The 23331-nt window shown below is 47.5% G+C and overlaps 2 protein-coding genes across 4 annotated transcripts in view; one reads left to right on the top strand and one right to left on the bottom strand.

Moving 5' to 3' along the window:
- Window positions 1–1695, bottom strand: part of COPA (coatomer protein complex subunit alpha) — a 49115-nt gene extending 47420 nt beyond the window's left edge. The window contains exon 1 of one of the 2 annotated variants that reach the window (XM_001928707.6): window positions 1223–1695. In XM_001928707.6, coding sequence (XP_001928742.1) covers window positions 1223–1262 — 40 coding nt within the window. In that variant the 5' untranslated portion in view covers window positions 1263–1695. The remainder of the gene's footprint in view (window positions 1–1222) is intronic. The other variant, XM_001928697.6, reaches the window with a different exon arrangement.
- On the top strand, window positions 1390–23115 carry NCSTN (nicastrin). Of its 2 annotated transcripts, none has more exons than XM_001928786.4 (17): window positions 1390–1572; window positions 3032–3136; window positions 13220–13343; window positions 13775–13896; window positions 14327–14472; window positions 15491–15641; window positions 15957–16066; window positions 16323–16475; window positions 17151–17255; window positions 17456–17533; window positions 18499–18671; window positions 20091–20193; window positions 20310–20405; window positions 20713–20800; window positions 21035–21189; window positions 21437–21649; window positions 22286–23115. In XM_001928786.4, exons 1-17 carry the CDS (start codon window positions 1488–1490, stop codon window positions 22406–22408), a joined length of 2130 nt encoding a protein of 709 aa, XP_001928821.1. In that variant the 5' UTR covers window positions 1390–1487; the 3' UTR covers window positions 22409–23115. The 2 variants fall into 2 exon arrangements, with proteins under 2 accessions (XP_001928821.1, XP_013852326.1); XM_013996872.2 differs by lacking the exon at window positions 1390–1572 and adding an exon at window positions 1755–2070.

The raw sequence follows: 23331 nt of genomic DNA, 5'->3' as shown, positions 1-23331 counted from the left end.
GGCTGGCAGCTACAGCTCCAATTTGACCCCAAGCCTGGGAACCTCCATATGCCACAGGTGTGGCCCTAAAAAAGACAAAAAGAAAGAAAGAAAGAAAAAATGGCCTCCAGTTTTTGAGCTACCAAGTCTGCACTAGTCACTTTTCTCTCTTTCTTTTTTTTTTAATAGTTATTTCCCCAATACAATTTTTTTTTCTGCTGTACAGCATGGTGACCCAGTTACACATACATGTACACATTCTAATTTCTCACATTATCATGCTCCCACTTTTCATATACTTTCTTACTTTAATTCTCTCTATAAAAGAATGTTACTTATTCACATATTATAGACGAGAGAATAGATCTAGAAATGTTAAGTTGCTCGAAGTCATACAGTTTGTTAGCAAATGTTTCAAGTAAGCTCATCTGACTCCAAACAGCAAATTCCTAACTACTTTACTATGCTGCATCTTACTAAATATTCAATACACATATCTTCTTCACAAATTTCTGCCTTTCTCATCCTAACATTCTAAGACACTACTAATGCAATTTCAGTCGTTTGCCCTCCACCTCCACCCACAGGCTTTAGTTGTCATATTCTAGAAACAAAAATAAAGCTGCCCAGTTAAATGTGAATTTCAGATAAACCACGAACAATACTAAAAAGTTATTCGCTTTCTATCTACAATTCAAATCCAAATAGGCATCCTTTATTTTATCTGGTAACCTTTTCAAATTCAGACTTAAGAATATCCTGTTTCCAGATAGGAAAGAGAACCCAATGGAGGCAAGGATGTTGATATGGTGTGGTGCAGTCAAGACCTTAAGAGAGGAGGCCAGTGCACTTTCTGCGAAAAAACTAAACTTGCACATGAATAGCAGAGGTCGAGACTCAATCTCCAGAGCCACTCCCTACAGCACAGTCATCAAAAAGTCAACAGGTCACAGGGCCTTGGGAGCCGAATAAAAGTCGCAGCAGAGACCTTGGAGAGAGGAAGGAAAAGAAATAGGGAGCGGGCGTAAGGGACCTCTTACAGCGCGCTATCGGAAAATCAAATCCCGAGGGCACGCCACAAGAGAGAGGGTTGCAGGTGAACCACCCGCCAGGCCTAACCTCCCTCGGTACCATCTTCCTCAGGGTTCGAACGGTGGGCCCAATTCTATCCTCCCTTTTGTCCCCGGTGACAGCGCCTCCCCTGACACCCAGTCTCCGTGCTCTCCCTTTTATTCTCCACTACCTTTGACTCGCGCGCTCTTGGTCTCGAATTTGGTTAGCATCCCTCCGGTCTCTGGCTCCGAGCTGTTAATCCGAGCCCTGACACTCCCTGCCGCCTTACGGCTGCCTCCACGTCAGCGTCCCTCTGCCGCGACTCCCGGAAGCTCCTCAGACACGAACTTCCGGTCCCAGGAGCTTCGGGCTACAGAGACGGCGCCAGTGTTTGCCTAGAGAGGCCACTCCCGGACAAGAGGGGAACTGAGGCTTCCGCTCAACCAAGAGGCAAGATGGCCACAGCTGGGGGCGGCTCTGTGGCCGGCCCGGGAAGTCGGAGTTTCCTTCGCCTTCTGCCTTTCTGCGTTCTTCTTGCAGGTGAGGCCTCCCCCGCTCGTGAGCTCCATTCTGTAGGAGAATCCTCCGATCTGCCCAACAGCGAGCGCCGCCGTCCACCTTCTGGTCCCCGCAGCCCCTCTGTCCCCCCACCCTGTAAATCCCCTTTCTCTTTCGTTCCCACGACAAAAGTTCCCCCTTTGCCTGGACCTGAAGGTCCCTTCTTCCCCGTGGCGCTTCGTGTCGACCCATTTCCTCCTCCAGGCCTCTTCCTGGACTTCCAGCCCGACTCTTTCCCACTTTGTTCGGATGCTTCCTTTCCCCACGGCCCCAGCCACCTTACGCACAATCAGAAAGGACAAGTGTCCGAGTTCAGCTTTCTCCCCAGCGCCTTTAGACTTTTAAGATAAAAGCGCCAGGTTCTGTGTGTGCATTGCGGCGCTTGGGAAGGTAGTTATCTTGTTTCTTTCTTGATTCCACCATAAAACCCCCGTCCCGGTGCTTTGCCTCAGTTTGTCCCATCAGTAAAGTGAGACTAAGGTAAGATATTGGTACTCTCAACTGTTTAGTTTGTAAGATAAGGACTCAAGAAACTTTAGGCTTTTATACTGTGCACAGGTGTTTGCTTCCACGCATTTATTTTCTGGTATGTGGTTTTCTGATTGGTTAAACTCTAAAATACAAACATGCCTGTTTATAACCATGATGATGCTTTCCCCGAAATTGAGATTGTTTGTAAAGATCCCCAGAGGAGAAACTAGCTGTCCCACGTCGTGGGCACACATAAATGACCTACTGATGTTTGATTAACTTACAGGGTGTGTGGCATAAGCTTTCTCCTAGTTCTGTTCAGACTCTTGGAAAAATGTCTGAGGTTTTTTTATGTTTATTTATTTTTGTTAAATTAAAAAAAAATTTCTTTTTAGGGCTACAGGTGTGGCATATGGAAGTTCCCAGGCTAGAGGTCGAATCAGAGCTGCAGCTGCTGGACTATGCCACAGCTCATGGCAACACTGGAACCTTAACCCACTGAGCAGGGCCAGGGATGGAACCTGTGTCCTCATGAATACTAGTTGGGTTCGTTTCTGCTGAGCCACAACAGAAACTCTTCAGAAAAGTTTTTTAAATTGTAATCTATATTCTAAGACTGGCATCCTTTTAACTAATTAGTAATATGCAATACAGAATCGAAAAGCAGAAGTGGGGGTCATCCATGCAACCAGAGGCAGATATATCTGAGGTCTTTCCTTTGACAAGTCAAGTTTTCCATCTTTTAGCTTCAATGTCAGTTGCTTTATGTGGAATATGTAATAACCTTCGGTGATACATAGCTGGGTGCATTTATTTGTTCCAGTAATGTTCCCAAGAGGTGAAAAAAATAGATATTGGTCCCATTTTACAAAGTATAATATACCCAAGCCATACAACAAATTTATGACATGGTAGAGGCTAGTACCAATGTCTCTTAAGTTTTTTCTAACACTTTTTATCTTCTGATCAGGCTTGTGCAAAGGAAACTCAGTGGAGAGGAAGATCTACATCCCTTTAAATAAAACAGCTCCCTGTGTCCGTCTGCTCAATGCCACTCATCAGATTGGCTGCCAGTGTGAGTTGAGGTTGGGATTTGTGTTCCTGGCTGTTGATATTTCAATCTGTGTCCTAGATATAATGATCCAAGTCTGGCTTGGGAGTCTCAGTAGACAAATTAGGCTGTGTGGGTATTAGGTGATAGAGAACCATTTGTCAAACCAGGTGAGATAATTAATAAGAGCTAACATTTGGTAAATGCTACATATTAAGCTCCGTACATGTATATCTCATTTAACCATCATAGCAACCCCATGAAATAGTTCTTTTAATTTCCACCATTTTACAACTAATAAAACTGATACTTAGGGCAGTTGAGTAACTTTTCCAAGATCATCCTACTATTAAGTGATAAAGTTAGGATATGAGCCCTGGTGGTCTGAGGTTCTAAGCCAGGACTCATAACCACCCAGTAGATTATTTACAGAGCTATGCTCTTTTCTAAGGAGAAAAAAGCCTCATATTCTATGAAGTCCAGTCATCAGCTGCACTCTGATCTTTTTGGAACCAAGATGGGTTTCTTTAAGGCAGTGAACTCTTTGAAAAGAAGGCATTGAGAAAGCCAAATGGTTTCAAGAGGAAATATTAAAGTATTTGGATTTATCTTTATGTTTTGTAAATGTGTTCCAAAACAAGCTACCATGTCCACATGGTATGATTATAAAACTATGAGAGGGGAAAAAAGTTATCTAAAGCCTGAATTTCCAGTTCCTTTGCTGCTTAACCTATTATCTTCAGATTTTGTTCTTTGGGTGGTAGCTCTGTCAGAGCATAGTTTTGCAGGGAAGCAGGAAACTTAGAGTCAGATCTTGATTTCATCATCAAGTTGGTTACCTCTGAATTTGATTACTCCCATAAAAATGGTTAGAGCATAACTGCATGAAGCTGAAAGTTAGACTACTTTTTTTCTTTTGTCTTTTTGTACCCACAGCATATGGAGGTTCCCAGGCTAGGGGTCCAATTGGAACTGTAGCCTCCGGCCTACACCAGAGCCACAGCTATGTGGGATCCTAGCTGCATCTTCAGCCTACACCACAGCCAACGGCAACACTGGATCTTTAACCCACTGAGCGAGGCCAGGAATCGAACCCGCATCCTCATGGATGCTAGTCGGGTTCACTGACTGCTGAGCCACAACAGGAACCCTCAGACTACTTTTAATAGATGTTTATTAATGATGCTGAGTGTGGTCTCAGCAGTACTATGTGATTGGCTAAAACCTTCCAATTTCATAAGAAAAAACTATACACTGGGGAGTAAAAGACTTGCTCAAGGTGGCAATTACTGCTTTTCTACTGGTCTTTTCTCTAGCTATAATCTATGTTAATTGTCCATATCCTTACCGCAGGAAGTACTGGGAGTAGGTTAACTGATTCCAAACAGTTCCAAATAAAGTTTCTGTTGGACTTTGTTCTTTTGTTGGTTTGTTTTTTCTTTTTATGGCCATACCTGTAGTATATGCAAGTTTCCAGACTAAGGGCTGAATCGGAGCTGCAGCTGCTGGCCTGTGCCACAGCCATAATAACTCTTGTCCCAAACCACATCTGTGACTTGTGCCACAGCTTATGGCAACGCTGGATCCTTAACCCACTGAGCGAGGCCAGGGATGGAACCTGCATGCTCAAAGAGACCACATCAGGTCCTTAACCTGCTGAGCCACAACAGGAACTCCTGTTGGACTCTATTCTCTAACTGCTTTGTGAATAGAATGGAGCCAGGCCCAGTGTGGGCTGAAATCGGACTGCTGGTCCTGCTGGAACCCCACTCTAGGGCAAAGGCTAGGCCCCCAGCCTGAAACTGAGCTCTAAGATATCCCCTTTGGGAGTGAGACATTCTGTTGCATGTTGTTAGAGCAGTCCTGTGGGAAACAAAGTAATAACCTCTAGTGTTAGAGCCTGGTGCCAATATAGAGAGACAAGAGGGGAGGGGCTGGACCCTGGTCACTTCCTCATTAAGATTTTTTTTTTTTCCGGTCTTTTGTCTTTTTAGGGCTGCACCTGCCACATATGGATGTTCCCAGGCTAGGGATCTAATCAGAGCTGTAGCTGCTGCCAGCTCACGCCACAGCCACAGCCATGCCAGATCTGAGCCGCATCTGCGACCTACACCACAGCTCATGGCAACTCCAGATCCTTAACCCACTGAGCAAGGCCAGGGATCAAACCTTCAACCTCGTGGTTCCTAGTCGGATGTCTTTCCATTGTGCCACGGCGGGAACTCCTCATTAAGATCTTGTTTCCGGAGTTCCCGTCGTGGCGCAGTGGTTAACGAATCCAACTAGGAACCATGAGGTTGCGGGTTCGGTCCCTGCCCTTGCTCAGTGGGTTAACGATCCGGTGTTGCCGTGAGCTGTGGTGTAGGTTGCAGACGCGCCTCGGATCCCGCGTTGCTGTGGCTCTGGCGTAGGCCGATGGCTACAGCTCCGATTCGACCCCTAGCCTGGGAACCTCCATATGCCGCGGGAGCGGCCCAAGAAATAGCAACAACAACAACAAAAAAGACAAAAAAAAAAAAAAAAAGATCTTGTTTCCTTTTCAGCCTTTTCAACCTACTTATTTCTCAGTCTTAACCAAATCTATTCATCCTGAGCAAGCCCCACCCTCTTAAATTTGGAGAAGAAGACCTAGGTTCAATTTTCTGATTCTTTTTTTTTTTTTTTTGTCTTTTTGCCTTTTCCAGGGCTGCTCTCGCGGTATATGGAGATTCCCAGGCTAGAGGTCCAGTCGGAGCTGTAGCCACTGGCCTACGCCAGAGCCACAGCAACGCGGGATCCGAGCCGTGTCTGCAACCTACACCACAGCTCACGGCAATGCCGGATCATTAACCCACTGAGCAAGGGCAGGGATCGAACCTGCCACCTCATGGTTCCTAGTCAGATTCGTTAACCACTGCGCCACGATGGGAACTCCTTTTTTTTTTTTTTTTTTTGTCTCAATTTTCTGAATCTAATGCTCTTTTTCTATTAGACTCTTCTTCTTTTGTTTTTTTTTTTTTTTTTGGTTTTTTTTTTTTATTTTAAATGGCTGCGCTCGTGACTCATGCAAGCTCCTGGGCCAAAGACTGAATCCGAGCTGCAGCTGCCACCTACTCCACAGCTGTGGCAATGCCAAGTCCTTTAACCTACTGTGCCTGGCCAGGAATCAAACTTATGCCTCCAAGGCGACCCAGGCCACTGCAGTTGGATTTTAACCCACTGCACCATGGTGGGAACTCCTCTAGAAGACTCTTTTTAAAGTGCTCAAAAGGAGCCATCTGTAGCTTTCTTTACTTTCCTTCCTTTTTTTCACTCTGTCCCTACAGTATGACATGAATAAGGGTGGAAAACTTTCTCCTCATTGAAGGACCAGGGAAAATAAGCAGGATACTTAAAGACTATATAGTCATCGAGAACCCAGTTTTTTTCAGCCCAGTGTTATAGTTTGTCCTCCTGTCCTCCTTGGAGCAGAAGTTGTATATTTTTTATTTGTCAGATGGCCTTTTCCTTTTCCCATTTTTCCCCCTTTTTTTTAGAGCTGCATCTGAAGCATATGGAAGTTCCCAGGCTAGGGACTGAATGGGTGCTGCACCTGTCACCTACACCACAGCCACAGCAATGTGGGATCCAAGCCTGTGACCTACACCACAGCTCATGGCAACACTGGATCCTTAACCCACTGAGCAAGGCCAGGGATCAAACCTGCATCCTCATGGATACTAGTTGGGTTCTTTACTGCTGAGCCATGACAGGAACTCCCTTATGTTCTAAATGATCTGGTTCGCATTGTTGCCTCTTGTTTTACTTAGAACTGCCATTGGTAGCTAAATCTTTACTGAAGTTATTGCAGATTCTGATATTCCTCTGCATGTTATTTTTATCACTATCAGTATGAACTTATTTACTATATATGACATAGCTGAATGTTGGAGACCTGCTTCTATATCTCGATTTCACCAGATCCCTTGGGAGAAAAATTCTACCTGGCTGGCAGTCTGAAAGTACCTGTGGTTTTTGTCTCATGCAAGTTACAAGTATTCAGTGTCTTCTTTTAGAGCCACAATTCTCATGCCTAATAAAGATCTGCACGTGGCATGATTTGAAAATAACACACGTTTGGGTCTCACCTTTAGAGATTTAAATTTTAGTTCCCTGATGGCCTAACAGTTAAGGGTTCGAAGTTGTTACTGCTGTGGCTTGGGTTCCCTTCTTGGCCTGGAAACTTCCACATGCCATGGGAGCAGCCAAAACACAAATAAAAAACCCCAAAACTTTCCTTCAGAGTTCCCTGGTGGCTCAACAGGTTAAGGATCTTGCATTGTCACTGCTGTGGCTTTGTTTACTGCTGTGGTGGGGGTTTGATCTTTGACCTGGGAACTTCTGCATGCCTCAGGCACAGCCAAAAAGTAAGTAATTTAGTATAATCTGAAGTAAAGCTCAAGTATTTGTATTTTTTTAAATTCCAAAGAGACTCATATATAGCAGGGTTGAGAAATGTTGACCTAAAACAATTTGTGACTAACACCTAGTTTTGAGTGGGAAGAAGACTCTTGGGGAGACCCTGGGATATCTGTGTATGGATCCCTGGGAATGTGAGTGGTATTGCCTCATCAAACTCAAGGCATTCTGCACTGTGGATCTTCCATCCTCTGGAGTGGTCCCTTCCAGTCTTTGACATGAAGATGTTATTTGTCAGGCATCTTGGGATAACAGATAGGTCTGCTCTGGCCTGGGGTGACTGTGCCTCCAGAATGAAAGGAATTAATATAAGCACATCTAATTCATTCAAGGCCCATCATTTGGGAAGCTCCCTTCTAGAGAACTCCTTGAACTTTTTTTTTTAATTAAAGTATAATTGATTTACAATGTTGTGCTAATTTCTGCTATACAGCAAAGTGACTTATACACATATATACTGTTAGAGTACAGGGGAAAGAAAGACAGTTGAGCAGAACAGTGAGATCTCAGGCAAGATTTATTGACCAGGAGAGTAGCTGGGAGCACTGAGCCAGAGGAACTCAGAGCACCCCCCCCCCCCGCCATTGGGAGAGAATCGGGTTTTATAGGCAGGGGATCATATGCTGAGTACTGTAGGTTCGGGATGGTTGTTGAGATCATGGTATAAAAATTCAACTTTCTCCTTGGGGCTGTCTTTGTCCTTGGGAAGTCAGCTGCTTCCTGGGCTTGGTTGTTCTGCCTGTGGAGGTCCAGTGACGTGGACACTGTGGGTCTGGTTCTGGATGGGTCAATGAGTCATGCGAACTTATTCTTTTTTAGGTCTTCATTTTAGTTCCCACCTAAGATATACATTCTTTTTTTTTTAAATATTCCTTTCCATTATGGTTTATCCCAGGAGGTTGGATATAGTTCCCCGTGCTGTACCGTAGGACCTCATTGCTTATCCATTCTAAATGTAATAGTTTGTGTCTACTAACCCCAAACTCCCAATCTGTCTCTTCTCCTCTTCCTCCTTGGCAGCCACAAATCTGTTTCTATGTCTGTAAGTCTGTTTCTATGTTTTAGATGGGTTCATTTGTGCCATATTTTTAGATTCCGTTTATAAGTGATATATGGTATTTGTCTTTCTCTTTCTGATTTCACTTAGTATGATCTTTAGTTGCATCCAAGTTCCTGCAAATGCATTGTTTCACTCTTTTTATGGCTAAGTAGTATTCCATTGTATATATGTAGCACATCTTCTTAATCCATTCATCTATCAATGGATATTTAGGTTGTTTCCAATTTTTGGCCATTGTAAATAGTGCTGCTATGAGCAAAGGAGTGCATGTATCCCTTTGAGTCATTTTTTTTCCCAGGTGTGTGCCCAGGAGTGGGATTGCTGGATCATGTGGTAATTCTATTTATAGTTTTCTGAGGAACCTCCATACTGTTTTCCATAGTGGTTGCCCTAACTTACATTTCAGTTACAGTGTAGGAGAGTTCCCTTCTCTCCACACCCTCTCCAGCGTTTGTTATTTCTAGACTTTTTAATGATGGCCAATCTGACTGGTATGAAGTGGTATCTCATTGTAGTTTTGATTTGCATTTCTCTAATAATTAGTGATGTTGAGTATCTTTTCATGCCGGTGTCTGTGTGTCTTCTTTGGAGAAAGGTCTAGTTAAGTCTTCTGCCCATTTTTTGATTGGGTTGTTTGTTCTTCTGTTGTTGAGTCATTTGAGCTGTTTTGTGTATTTTGGAGATGAAGCCCTTGTCAGTCAGTCACATCATTTGCAACTATTTTCTCCCATTCCGTAGGTTGTCCTTTAGGGTTTTCTGTGGTTCCTTTTGCTGTGCAAAAGCTTGTAAGTTTAAAGGTCCCATTTGTTTTAATTTTTTTTTTTTTGTCTTTTTTTTGCTATTTCTTTGGGCCGCTCCCGCGGCATATGGAAGTTCCCAGGCTAAGGGTCGAATCGGAGCTGTAGCCACCGGCCTCCGCCAGAGCCACAGCAACGCAGGATCCGAGGCGCGTCTGCAACCTACACCACAGCTCACGGCAACGCCGGATCGTTAACCCACTGAGCAAGGGCAGGGACCGAACCCGCAACCTCATGGTTCCTAGTCAGATTCGTTAACCACTGCACCACGACGGGAACTCCTAATTTTGTTTTTATTTCTGTTGTTTTGGGGGACTGACCTAAAAAAAAAATGGTATGATTTACGTCAGAAAATGTTTTTCCTATGCTCTCTTCTAGGAGTTTTATGGTGTAATGTCTTATGTTTAAGTCTTTGAGCCATTTTGAGTTTATTTTTGTGCATGGTATGATGCTGTGTTTTAACTTCACTGATTTATATGCAGCTGTCCAACTTAGTCAAATTGCCGAAGAGACTGTCTTTTTCCCATTTTATATTCTTGACTTCTTTGAAGATTGATTGACCAGAGGTGTCTGGGTTTATTCTTTGGCTGTCTATTCTGTTCCATTGATCCCTATGTCTTTTTTTTTTCCCCCCAGTACCACACTGTTTTGATGATGGTAGCCTTGTAGTATTGTCTGAAATCTGGGAGAGTTATACCTCTGGCCTTTTTTTCCCTACTTCATGGTTGCTTTGGCAGTTCTGGGTCTTTTATGGTTCCACATAAATTTTTGGATTATTTGTTCTAGTTCTGTGAAAAATCTCATGAGTAATTTAATAGGTATCACATTAAATCTTTATATTGCTTTGGGTAGTAATGCTCTTTTAACAATATTAATGTTTCCAATCCAAGAGCTTGGGATATCTTTCCATTTCTTTGGGTCCTCTTTAATTTCCTTTATTTATGTTTTATAATTCTTAGCACATAAGTCTTTCAGCTCCTTGGTCAGGTTTATTCCTAGGTTTTCTTTTCTTTTGTTTTGGTGTTATTTTTATTTTATTTTATTTTTTGGTCTTTTTTTAGGGCTGCATCTGCAGCATATGGAGGTTCCCAGGCTAGGGTCGAATTAGAGCTATAGCTGTCAACCTACCCCACAGCTCACAGCAACGCTGGATCCTTAACCCACTGAGCGAGGCCAGGGATCAAACCTAGGTCCTCATGGATGCTAGTCAGATGCATTTCCACTGAGCCACAACAGGAACTCCTGTTTTGGCGCAATTTTAAAAAGTTTTTTTTTTTTTTTTTTTTGTATTTTCTTTTTGATCTTTCATTGTTAGTGTAAAGAAATGCAACTGATTTCTGAGTGTTAATCTTGTATCCTACTACTTTTGCTGAATTCATCTGCATGTAGTGACAGTTTTATCTTTTCTCTTCCAATTTGGATACCTTTTATTTCTTTTGTTTGTTTGATTGCTGTGGCTAGGACTTCAAATACTATGTTGAACAGAAGTGATGGTGATATAGGTAGGTTTCCTTGTCTTGTTACAGATTTTAGTGGGAAGGCTTTCAGCTTTTCACTGTTGAGTATTGTATTGGCTGTGTGTTTATCATAAATGGTTTTTATTATGTTGAGATATGTTTCCTCTGTACCCACATTGGTAAGAGTGTTTGTCATGAATGGATATGGAATTTGGATTATGTGGGTTTTGACTTTTGTTAATGTGGTGTATCACATTGATTGATTTGCATATGTTGAACCATCCTTGTTAACTTGGGAACTTGAAATCTCACTTGGTTATGGTATATGATCTTTTTTTTTTTTTATGTGTTGTTGAATTCAGTTTGCTGATATTTTGTGGAGAATTTTTGCATCTATAGTCATCAAAGATAATGGCCTGTAATTTTCTTTTTTGGTGGTATCTTTGTCTGGTTTTGGTATCAGAGTAATGGCGTCTTCATAGAATGTCTTTGGGAGTGTTCCCTCTTCAATCTTTCAGAAGAGTTGGAGAAGAATAGGTATATCCTTCTTTATATGTTTGGTGGAATTCACCTGTGAAGCCATTTCCTCCTGGACTTTTGTTTCTAGGGTTTATTTCTTTTTAAATTACGGATTCTGTTTCACTTCTGGTGATTGGTCTTAATTCAGTTGGTCTTGGTGGACTGTATACTTCTAGAAATTTGTCCACTCCAGGTGTCAAATTTGTTTCCATTTAATTGTTCATAGTATTTTTTTTTCTATATTTCTGCAACATCAGTTGAGATTCCTCTTTTTATTCTTTTTTGTGGCCACTTTCATGGCATATGGAAGTTCCTGGGGCAGGGATTGAATCCAAGCCACACTGCAGCCTACACCACAGCTGCAGCAACACCAGATCCTTTAACCCACTGCGCTGGGCCAGGGATCAAACCCACACCCCCATAGAGACCCAAGCCACTGCAGTCAGATTCTTTTTTATTTTAATTAATTAATTAATTTAGTCTTTTTGTCTTTTCTTGGGCCACTCCCGCAGCATATGGAGGTACCCAGGCTAGGGGTCTAATTGGGGCTACAGCCACTGGCTTACGCCACAACCACAGCCACAGCCACAGCCTCGTCTGTGACCTACAACACCAGATCCTTAACCCAATGAGTGAGGCCAGGGATCAAACCTGCAACTTCATGGTTTCTAGTTGGATTAATTAACCACTGAGCCAAGACGGGAACTCCATGCAATCAGATTCTTAACCCACTGCACCACAGCAGGAACTCCCATCCCTTTTCATTTCTTATTTTGTTTATTTGGGTTCTCTCTCTTCTTGGTGAGCCTGGCCAAAGGTTTGTGAATCTTGCTTACCCTTTCACAGAACCAGCTTGTGGTTTACTGATTTTTTTTTTTTTCTGTTGTTTTTTAAATCTCTTATTTATTTCCTCTCTGATCTTTATTACTCCCTTCCTTCTATTGACTTTAGGTTTTGTTTTTGAACTTATCAATTAACCTTTCCTGAAATCAGCCAAGAGCATATAAAGTCATTCCCAAATAGGGCAAAGGAATGGAGATGCAGGGAGGCCATGAGGCCAAGGAAATCTGCACATACGTTTTCACAAAGAATCAGTGCTAGAACTCTGAGCTTGAGAACTAGAGCCTGCCATGTCATGGACAAAGCACATGTTTAAAAACTTTGGCTTCTGCTGTTATAGTGTCTTGTATGTATGGCTAAATGAGGTTGAAACAAGAAGGTAAGAAAATGAAGATCACACAGCTTTTCTGACATTTAATGAACAACGCTTTTATATATTTTTTTTTTGTCTTTTTTTTTTTTTTTTTTTTTTTTTTGTCTTTTTGCCATTTCCTGGGCCGCTCCCACGGCACATGGAGGTTCCCAGGCTAGGGGTTGAATCGGAGCTGTAGCTGCCAGCCTACGCCAGAGCCACAGCAACACGGGATCTAAGCCGCGTCTGCGACCTACACCACAGCTCACGGCAATGCTGGATTGCCAGCCCACTGAGCAAGGGCAGGGATCGAACCCGCAACCTCATGGTTCCTAGTCGGATTCGTTAACCACTGCACCACGATGGGAACTCCCCTGAACAAGGCTTTTAATGAGTAGACTTCTGGGCTCTTTTGTCCTACATTCCTTCCCTAGTAGCCTTTGGTTGGAGCCAGGGCAGTTCAGCCCTTCAGTTCCAGTCCAGAGTTGGCTGCATTGACTAAATGTCTTGTAGCATTTGATGTGGGGCACAGGCCCCAGGCAGAGAGGGGGCAGTGGGTGGCGATAAGTGATCTGCAGAATCAGTGAGGCAAAGTCATAATTGTCCACTGTGGGAGCTTTAATTTGACCCATTCTGTCCTGGCAGCTTCCGTTAGCGGGGATACAGGGGTTATCCACGTAGTAGAGAAGGAAGAGGACCTGCAGTGGGTGTTGACCGATGGCCCTAACCCCCCTTACATGGTTCTGCTGGAAGGCACACTCTTTACCAGGTAAGAACTGTGTGTTCCTGGTAGGGAAATGTATCCAGGGAGGGGACGAGTCAGTGAACAGTTTTCACGCTTGTGCGTGATAACTTCCCTTGGCTGCCCTGGTCCAATCAGGGCAGGAGATGGGGTGATCCTCGAAAGAAAAGATGAATCATTAAAAGGAATTGTCTCGGTGACCTTGTGAGTAGAGCTCTAGTCGAGTAAGGACCCCAGGGAGGAAGGAGGGTTGCATGGAACCAGAGTAGGTAAGATTGAGTCCTGGGCTCAGATTAGGTCATAGTTCTCACTCAGAAGTTAGAGTCTGAAGAAGACAAGAAACGAGTCAACAGTGTTGATTCCCCTAATACTGCATTTATTTCCATCCTTGGGGACAGGATGTTGGGCTGCCTGATAATCTCCCTGTCTTCATTCATGCCATTGTCACCTTATTCCAGGAATCTGATGGAGAAGCTGAAGGGGAGAACCGGCCGAATTGCTGGTCTTGCAGTGTCTTTAGCCAAGCCCAGTCCCACCTCGGGCTTCTCTCCTAGTGTACAGTGTCCCAATGATGGGTTTGGTAAGAGCCCCAAGGGATCAGTGGAGCTGCTGCCACCCAAAAACGCGTTGTTGCTTCATTCTCATGCCTTGGGGGGTTGGGAAAGGATATGTGTGGGTCTGCTGCGTCTGTGGATAATGGAGCAATTGACTCCCAAACAGAAGGTTGCGTCTGTGTCTTTGCCACTCATCCCTTCTCTCTCTTGCTGCCCCTTCTGCTTACCTTCCATCCTCCCTTTTGGTCACATGCTCAGATCCCTGATTGGCCAGCCCAGGGCCCCCTGATACCCGTGTCTGTTTTACTGTAGGAGGTGATAGGTTGATACTTCTTTGAGTCACCCCCTCCTTTGGAACTCGTAGTCCCAACCCTATATATATCCTAGCCTTCCTCCCTCACCTGATCCCTAAGTGCTTGGTGTCCCAACATCCTAACCCCTGGTCCTGCTTTTCAGGAATTTACTCCGACTCCTATGGGCCAGAGTTTGCTCACTGCAGAGAGATACTGTGGAACTCCCTGGGCAATGGCTTGGCTTATGAAGACTTTAGTTTCCCCATCTTCCTTCTTGAAGATGAAGATGAAACTAATATCATTAAACAGGTAATGAGTTTGCCAGCTCCTAGCAATTCTACTTAGAATTATTTCTTAGGCTCTTCTGTTTGGAGGGAGTCTCATTCTGTTAGTATACCCTCTGAAAGACAGTTGCTCTAATACAAGCCAAGAAGTTTCTTTTTCTCATGTTTCCCTCTCCTGTTTCTCTCCTGCCTGATATTATAGCATTAAAGGCTTTTGGACTGAAAGAAAACATAAAGAGTATTTAATACAAAGCAAGGTGGAGAGCCCCAGTTAAGAACCTTTACTGTGGTTAAAAAGAGCGTTGGACTAGGAATTGAGAGAGATTCAGTTCAGTAATTTCTTTCTTTTTTTTTTTTTTAAGGGCTACACCCATGGCATATGAAAGCTTCAGGCTAGGACTCGAGTCGGAGCTGCAGCTGCTGGCCTACGCTACAGCCACAGCAACACCAGATCTGTGACTTATACCACAGCTCATGGCAACACTGGATCCTTAACTCACTGAGGCCAGGGATCATACCCACATTCTCACCGATGCTATGCTGGGTTCTTGTCCCATTAGAGCCACAGCAGGAACTCCCACTTCAGTAATTTCTGAAATTCTTTTTAGTGCTCGTGTTCTGTAATTCTAATATAATGTTCTCTGATTTTGATACATAGAGCAGTTCAGAGGTTTATCCAGAGTTACATGATGAGTTTATGTCCAGGCTGTCTTGAATTTGATTTTTCATCTCCATTTGGTGCTTTGTATCACAGAGGAACAGATCACAGATCACAGTAGGAACAGTGGCTGAAGCTCCGCATTGGGCCAGGCCTTTGGGTACAGGGTAATTTCATCTGCCCCAGCCAAGTCACTGAGTCTGTGCCCCTTCGCACCTCTTGATGAGTTTTTCTCCTTATAGATCCAGTGGTTGTACCAGGACAGCTCTAGCTCAGGGACAGATTTGGGAGTGGCTTAAGGATGGAGCTGGGCCCTCCTCTTTTTGGGCAGTATGGGAGGGACTCCACAACCAGCTGCCTCAGTGGGCTCCATCTCCCCTTGCAGTGCTACCGAGATCACAACCTGAGTCAGAATGGCTCGGCTCCAGCCTTCCCGCTGTGTGCCATGCAGCTCTTCTCACACATGCATGCTGTCATCAGCACTGTCACCTGCATGCGGCGCAGCTCCATCCAGAGCACCTTCAGCATCAACCCAGGTAGGACAGATCCATCCGAGGCAAGCTGGGTGCCCCAGGGCGGGGTGAAGGGGCCAGGCCAGAGAAGGTGGGTGAGTGTCAGGACAGAGTGGGTGCAGGCGGGGAGCACCGTGTGGGAGAAGTGGAAACAGCTCCACACGATTGAGGCAGCTTGTCCCTGAAGCTTGTCTCTGATGGTGGCAGCGAAACCAGTCTGGAAAGTGGACATAAAGCAAATGATTCACAGAGCCCTTGGGTACTGGTCAGAAATGTTCTTCTCTGTAGCTACCTTCGCCCTCACTCCTGTTGGTCTCTCACTGTTTGTGTCACACTCAGAAATCGTCTGTGATCCCCTCTCCGACTACAATGTGTGGAGCATGCTTAAGCCTATAAATACATCTGGGACGTTGGAGCCTGGTGACAGGGTTGTGGTGGCTGCCACCCGAGTAAGTGCTGGCCCCTGATCAGGGTGGGCTGGACTGGCACAGAAAGACAGGCAGGCATCTGTTGGGCATACATATCGAGTGTCTGGACTGCTGCAGCAGGGAGTCTCCAACAGAGAGGGGTCTGGGGTGTGAGACTCTGGGGCTCTAGCCCTCACCCCAGGACAGGAGTACTCTCTTGGATGGAACAGGAGCGGGGGGAATGGTCCCAATTTCCGTTTTCAAAGTGTATCTCCCTTGCCTCTCCTGCCCAACCCAGCTGGACAGTCGTTCCTTTTTCTGGAATGTGGCCCCAGGGGCGGAGAGTGCTGTTGCCTCCTTCGTCACCCAGCTGGCTGCCGCTGAAGCTCTGCAGAAGGCACCCGATGTGACCACCCTGCCCCGCAATGTCATGTTTGTCTTCTTCCAAGGGGTGAGGGCCCTTTGGCTGGGGTGGGTTGCCAGGGAAGGAGGGGGTGGTAAAGGTGGGAGCGGCTGTTTGGGGAAGATCTCAGCACTCGACCGGAGTCATTATTCAGCAGAGAGCTTCTGATTGTGTCCATGGGTGTCTCCCCTTCAGATCCCCCCATTTCAGGAAGCCTTTGCACCCTGACATGGAATTGGCATACTGCCAGCTCCCTCACTCCCCAGTGCAAAAGCCTGTTGGAGGCATTCTTCGACTTTTATTCTTTGGTCCCTTTTCCTGCACCTCCACCCAGGAGCCCTGAGGCTCCCTTGTCTCCCCACTGCCACCGCAGCCTGGGCCTTGGAATGAGGGAACAGCAGCCGTGGCTGCGTCGGCCGAGGTGGGGGAGAAGCAAGAGACAGGCACATAACAGCTGATGTTCGCCTCGGGCCTTTACTGAGGCTGCCTTCCCCATGTCTGAGCCCGAGATGTCCTGTGACATAACATGTGAGGCATAGTCACAGCTGGGAGGCAGGGACAGGGGGTGGGGGGCGGAGTCACATGACTGCGCTGGCCAGCAGTTGAGATGACACGGACAGGAGCCCTTGTGCCTAGAGCTTTGACGATCTGGCCCCAAGGCACCGAGGTGGCCCTACCGCTTCAGAATCTCTGTTCCCTTTCCCACCCATCTCCACCCCTCAGGAAACTTTTGACTACATTGGCAGCTCAAGAATGGTCTACGATATGGAGAAGGGCAAGTTTCCTGTGCAGTTAGAGAACATTGACTCATTCGTGGAGCTGGGACAGGTGTGCAGCAGGTGTCCTCCACCCCTTCCTTCCCACCTGAAGCTCCCCCCGCCCGCCCCACTGCCGTTGTTCTGTGTCCTCACTGCAGGTGCCACCCCCTCTTCCCTTGACTCTTCATCCCACTCCTTTCTCTCAGGTGTGGGCCAGAATAGGAGCCTGATCAGAGGTGTTGCTTCTTCATCTCCCCTCCCCCCCCCCAGGTGGCCTTAAGAAATTCGCTAGCGCTTTGGATGCACACAGACCCCATGTCTCAGAAAAATGAAACTGTACACAACCAGGTAATCTGAGCATCTCTCCCCCTGCCTTCCTGTTTCAGAGGCTCCGAATATGGACACCCCCTCACCCTGGCCCTATCCCCACCAGTCTCCAGGGCCTGTGAGACAGGACCTTAGGTTGGGTGTTGGCCAAAGGGTGAACACCCCAACTTGCAGCTCCCCAGGAGGAACCATGAGCTCAGCTCCTATCACTGGTCCCCTGGGATGGGTGGGTCTCTGATGATTGGGTGCCCAGGGAACTATCTCTGTCCCTTAAGGACAGGGCTGTGAGTGGTTCCTTCTTTCCTGCTGCTCCAGGGACCCAGCCGTCCTGGTTGCCCAGCCACATACCTGGCTGTGTCAGACTCCCTGCCCAAGACCCTCCCTCCCCTTCAAAGTACAGCTTTAGGAAGTTTCCTGGTGTAGTCGTTAGGACTTGGTGCTTTCAATGCTGCGGCCCAGATTCAGTCCTTGGTTTGGGAACTAAGATCCTACATCAAGCCACTGCACATCATGGCCAAGTGATCAACAAAAAATTTTTAAAAAGCCAAAATGCACCTTTCGTTCTGTTTCTTCCCTGAGGTCCTTTTCCTGCCAGCCCAGCTTTAGCGTCCTCCCTGCTCTGGACTCCTAGAGCACTTGGAGTGGATTACTGGTGTGGCATTCGGCATTGTTTTGTATTATTTGCTCTTCCAATTCTGCACAACACATAATAAGTGAAACATCAGCTGAGGATAAGATAGTGTCCTGAGGACAGTGAGATCTACCTGCAGATGTGAAAAAAAAAAAACCACCAGCCTCTTCCTTCTTCGGGCAGGGTGATGGGAGCTACAGAAAAATTCAGAGGACCTGGAAGCCAAAAGGCTCAAGGAATTTAGATCTGGGAGGGCTTAGGGCGGGGATTTGAAGTGGAGAGCATTTCAGATCTGAAGGAGACCCCCTGCTTCCTACCCCCTAGCCTCCTGTCAGCTAATGCCCCTCATCCCCAGGTGGAGGAGCTCCTGACCACACTGGAGAAGAGTGGTGCCGGCGTCCCCACCGTCGTCCTCAGGAGGCCGAATCAGACGCAGCCTCTCCCCCCATCTTCTCTGCAGCGATTTCTTCGCGCTCGAAACATCTCTGGCGTTGTTCTTGCCGACCACTCCACTGTCTTCCATAACCAGTAAGAGTCACCTAGGCTGCATCCTCTTCGCTCTCCAGCAGCATCTGTTCTGCAGTCTGGGGGCCGTAGAGAGAAACGTCTCTGTGTCGAGAGAGATCACCGCTCTGCCCTCTCCCCCCACCACCCTCTCCAAACTCTCAGGTCAATCTGTGTTCTTTGCTCAGTGTCCTCTTTGTGTCTAACCTGGCTCCTTCCTTTGACTTGACGTTCCTCTTAGAAAAGAGTCCTCACCTTTAACCCATCCCTGGCACAGTCATCCCCATTGGTGGTTCCAGCTCTCCCAAGCTCTCCAGGGGTCTGAGTTCCCCAGGGCTGCCAGCAGAGGGCATCGTCTCAAACGAGTGACAGAATGAGGATAGGGGTTCTTTGGCCAGAGGACAGAAGAGCTGTCCCGGCCTGGGGCCCACCCAAGGGTGAGGGTGCCACAGTCAGCAGTCGTACGCTATGAAATGTCACACCTTGCCATGTGGTAAGTACGCGTGGTCCAATGTGGGTGCAAAAATGTCCCCTACAGCTGAGGGGGATCCAGACCTAAGGGCTGAGGCCCAGCTATCACCTCTCTCCTCGTCTCGGGCACCCCTAAACTGCCCCTGACTTGAGGCCTTCAGTAACAGAGGACTTTACTCAGGCTGGATTGCTAAGCCTCCAGCCTCCTGTCCCCTCTTAAAACAGGCCGAAGGAGTTTCTGAGCAAAAATGCATAAGCTCTGCTTCTCCAACCCCCTCTTATTTATTTAGGGCACTGAGAGCTGCGGTACGTAGGGCCAGCTCTCTTCTCCATATTTGTCTGCTGTACCACTTTGGGGTGAGGGGCGATTCATCATTTGATGCTTTTTGGACTTGACCATGCGGCTGACTTGACTCTGTGTGGGGCAGGCATTCATTGACGGTGGGACTGGGAGCTCTCCCCTCTTAGCTTCTCTTCTAAGACCTGTCTCCCTGGCGCTCCTGGAGGGTGGTTTGACCAGTGCAGTGTCACACATCTTCACACAGGCCTGCTCATCCCCCGCTCCTCCCGGCCACATTGAAACAATCAGACGATCGCTCTGATCATGTGTGGCTGGCAAGGCTCCCTGAGCGTCGTCTCGGCCCTCCTCCTGGACATCTCTGACCCCCGTGAAACAGAAGTGTCTCTCACGTCTAGAGATCTCCCAGGACGGAGAAGTTCCCGCCTTCTGACCTCATGTACCTTTTCTGCTTTGTCAGACAAGTCTTTGTATTGAACCACTCCCACCCTCACTCCTCCTTCCCCATTCTTTACGCCTTCTTCAATATGGAATCCTGATTTTCTCTCTTCCTTCCTCCCTGGATGAGGAAAAATGAGATACCGAGTTCCTGCAAAAGGGACAGCTGAGGGAGGACAGGACAGGGCAGGGCCCCGGCTGAGTGTGGCCGAGGCTCATGCCGGCTTTCCTGGCAGCTACTACCAGAGCGTTTACGACACTGCCGAGAACATTAACGTGAGCTACCCTGAGTGGCAGAGCCCTGAAGAGGACCTGAACTTTGTGACAGACACTGCCAAGGTAGCACCAACCTGGGCCGCGTTGGGAGCATGGGGAACACAGTGCAGATGTTCGAATGTTCATGTTCGAGGTCCGATAACATGGGCCATTCAGCCCCCCTCCCTCACCTACCCCAGGCTCTGGCAGATGTGGCCACGGTGCTGTCACGTGCACTGTACCAGCTTGCAGGAGGAACCAACTTCAGCAATACCATTCAGGCTGATCCCAAAACGGTGAGAGCAAACGGGCCCTGGCTCCTTTCTGTCTCGGTTTACACAGCATGCTGGCTCATCTTTTATCTCAGCCTCTCGCCGAGGCTCTCAACCTTGGCATTCAGCCTGCCTGGACGTGTGGGTGAGGACCACCGATGCCCCAGAGGGCTCTCGGGTGGGCCTCATCTGCATCCTGTGAGCCGGCCCCCATCTTCCCAGCCCCATGTCTGGTTAGTCTAGTTCCCACCTTATGACTGGATCTCCGCTAATAACTCTTGCCCTGGGCTCCAGGTCACAGGGGTCTCTCTTCTCCCTGTCCCAATCCTAGGTTACCCGCCTGCTCTACGGGTTCCTGGTTAGAGCCAACAACTCATGGTTCCAGTCCATCCTCAGGCAAGACCTAAGGTCCTACTTGGGTAAGTGCTTCGTGTGGGTTGAGACCCTTAACCAAGGGAAGGGGTAGAGAAAAGGTCATTATTAGGTTTAATCTTTACTTACTTCTTCCTCCTCTTTCTTTCCTCTTGATATTTGTTGGATCCTTTTCTCTTTGCTTTCTCTTCTCTGACTCCCACCCAATCTGTGGCTCTTTCTGTCCCTGCCCATCTGCACCCCACCCACCCAACCCTCCCTTCCGTGTGGTCTCTGATCAGGCGACGGGCCTCTTCAGCATTACATAGCCGTCTCCAGCCCCACCAACACCACATACATCGTGCAGTATGCCCTGGCAAATTTGACTGGCAAGGTGATGGACCTTACCCGAGAGCAGTGCCAGGATCCAAGTAAAATCCCCACTGAAAACAAAGACGTGAGTGGTGGTGGGTGTCGGAGGTACCCTGAGGACCCCCTTCCTTTGGGAAAGTTGGTGGATCTCCTGGGCCCAGATGGACCCAAGGGATTGGGTTGGAGAGGTGGAGGGATGCAGCCCTTTGAACCTGAGGACTGAAGAGGCAGTGAGCTTGGGTGAAAACGGACCATCTAGAGGGGAAAACGGACTCACTCGAGTGATAAGAGAGATGACATCAGCCCCTTGTTGTGGCCTGTCCTCTATGCAGCTGTATGAGTACGCTTGGGTTCAGGGCCCTTTGAATCCCAACGAGACAGACCGGCTGCCCCGGTGTGTGCGTTCCACGGCACGACTGGCCAGGGCCTTGTCCCCTGCCTTTGAACTGAGGCAGTGGGGCTCTACTGAGTACTCCACATGGACTGAGAGCCGCTGGAAAGATATCCGCGCCCGGATATTTCTGATAGCCAGCAAAGAACTGGAGGTGAGATGGGGATGGGGGTGGCAGAGGCCTGTTTGACCTCCCTCTGTTGCCTCTTGTCTCTGACCCCCTTCCATCTCCCATTTGCCCCAGATTGGCCTCAAAAACCTGCTGCAGATCTGTCCCTGGTCAGCCAGCATGCCCCATTAGGAAGGCTGTCCTCACTGATAGTTTGAGTATGTGTTTGTTCTGGAGATAGATTTCCATGGAGACCCAAGGAGCTATGCCTTACCCCATGGACCCTACCTAGCCCTTCCACAACTCCACTCCCATCCGAGTTCCCACCTGCCGTAGCCAGGTCAAGTCAATCCTCCATAGGTGCTTAGTGAGTACCTGTCACAAGTATGTCAGTCACATAATGTGGCCACAAGAGAATCAAAAGTCACAGTCCTACCTTCAGGATGCATAACATCTAAGTAAAAAAGACAGCAGCAAGGACAGAAGTCCTTGACTTCCCTTTTCAAATGGGAAGTTGAGTCCCCAAGTTGGGGAGGCGTTCGTTGCCTGTGATTGCCCAGTACTTGGTGCGTGGAGCCAGCTCCAGAATCCCAGTGCCCTGGCCCCCAGCCCCAAGCCATTATCCGCAGCTATGCTGAGTTCTGAACGCACCTCTCTCCTTCCTGCCCACCCCTCCTGCAGTTCATCACTCTCATGGTGGGCTTCGGCATCCTCGTCTTCTCTCTCGTTGTCACCTACTGCATCAATGCCAAAGCCGACGTCCTTTTCATTGCTCCCCGGGAACCGGGATCTGTGTCTTACTGAAGAGGACCCCAGCTTTTCCTGCCAGCTCTGCAGTTCACTTCCTAGATCACCTGTCCCACCGAGACATAAACCACTAGTTTGTCACTGGAGCCTCTCTGGGTCTGACTCAGACTAACATTAAAGAAGTGGAACTGCCCAAAAGAGACCATGAGAGATAAATATGTCACCCCCTGCCCCATCTCCCCATCCCCGTTTCCCCTTCCCTGTTTCTTCTTCCTCACCCTGGCCAGATCCCAGGATGACAGATAGAAGCCGCTTGCTCCTGTTTGACTCCTAGCTACCCCTGTAACTTACACCCTTCTTCAGGACCCTTCTCTTTCTGTGCTGCCCTGTACCTCCCTCTGCTCTCCACCCCCCACCCCCACCCCGTGTACTCATCCACCCTCCTGACCCGGAGGGACACGAAAGTTTGAATGCCAGGAGCAAACTACAGGAAGTCCTGGGGACGAGGACAGGGGAGATCTGCGGCTGAGCCTGCGGTCTCCCTCCTGCTGTCCTGTCTCCAGGCCCTTAGATGGCACATCAGGGTAGGTGTACTGCCCGGCGGGTACCCCACCTCCAGCCCACAGTGCTCGGTTGTAATTTGTATTAAGCTGTAATATTGATTTTTTTTTTTCCCCTGTGTGTGTGAATGTGTGAGAGTGTGTGTGTGTGTGTGTGTAAATATATAAATAGTGAGTTTCATTAAAACGAACTCTCCCACATGACCTGTACCATTACCTGTTCTTCTTCCCGAGCCCCCTTGCTCAGTGACCCCAGACCGGCATCATGGAATTTCGATCCCACGTGCTCTCCCCTGGATCCACAGAGGGCCCAAGGAGGAAGGCCCTGTCAAAAACAGCAGAAGCTGTGAAAGAAGGATTCCTTCCGGAGCCCTGGGTTCCTTCTCATAGGAGCGATGTTAGCATAATTTCTCACCATTT

Source organism: Sus scrofa, chromosome 4, assembly GCF_000003025.6.
Source record: "Sus scrofa isolate TJ Tabasco breed Duroc chromosome 4, Sscrofa11.1, whole genome shotgun sequence".
Lineage (NCBI taxonomy): Eukaryota > Metazoa > Chordata > Mammalia > Artiodactyla > Suidae > Sus > Sus scrofa.
This window is presented reverse-complemented; position numbering and strand designations above follow the sequence as displayed.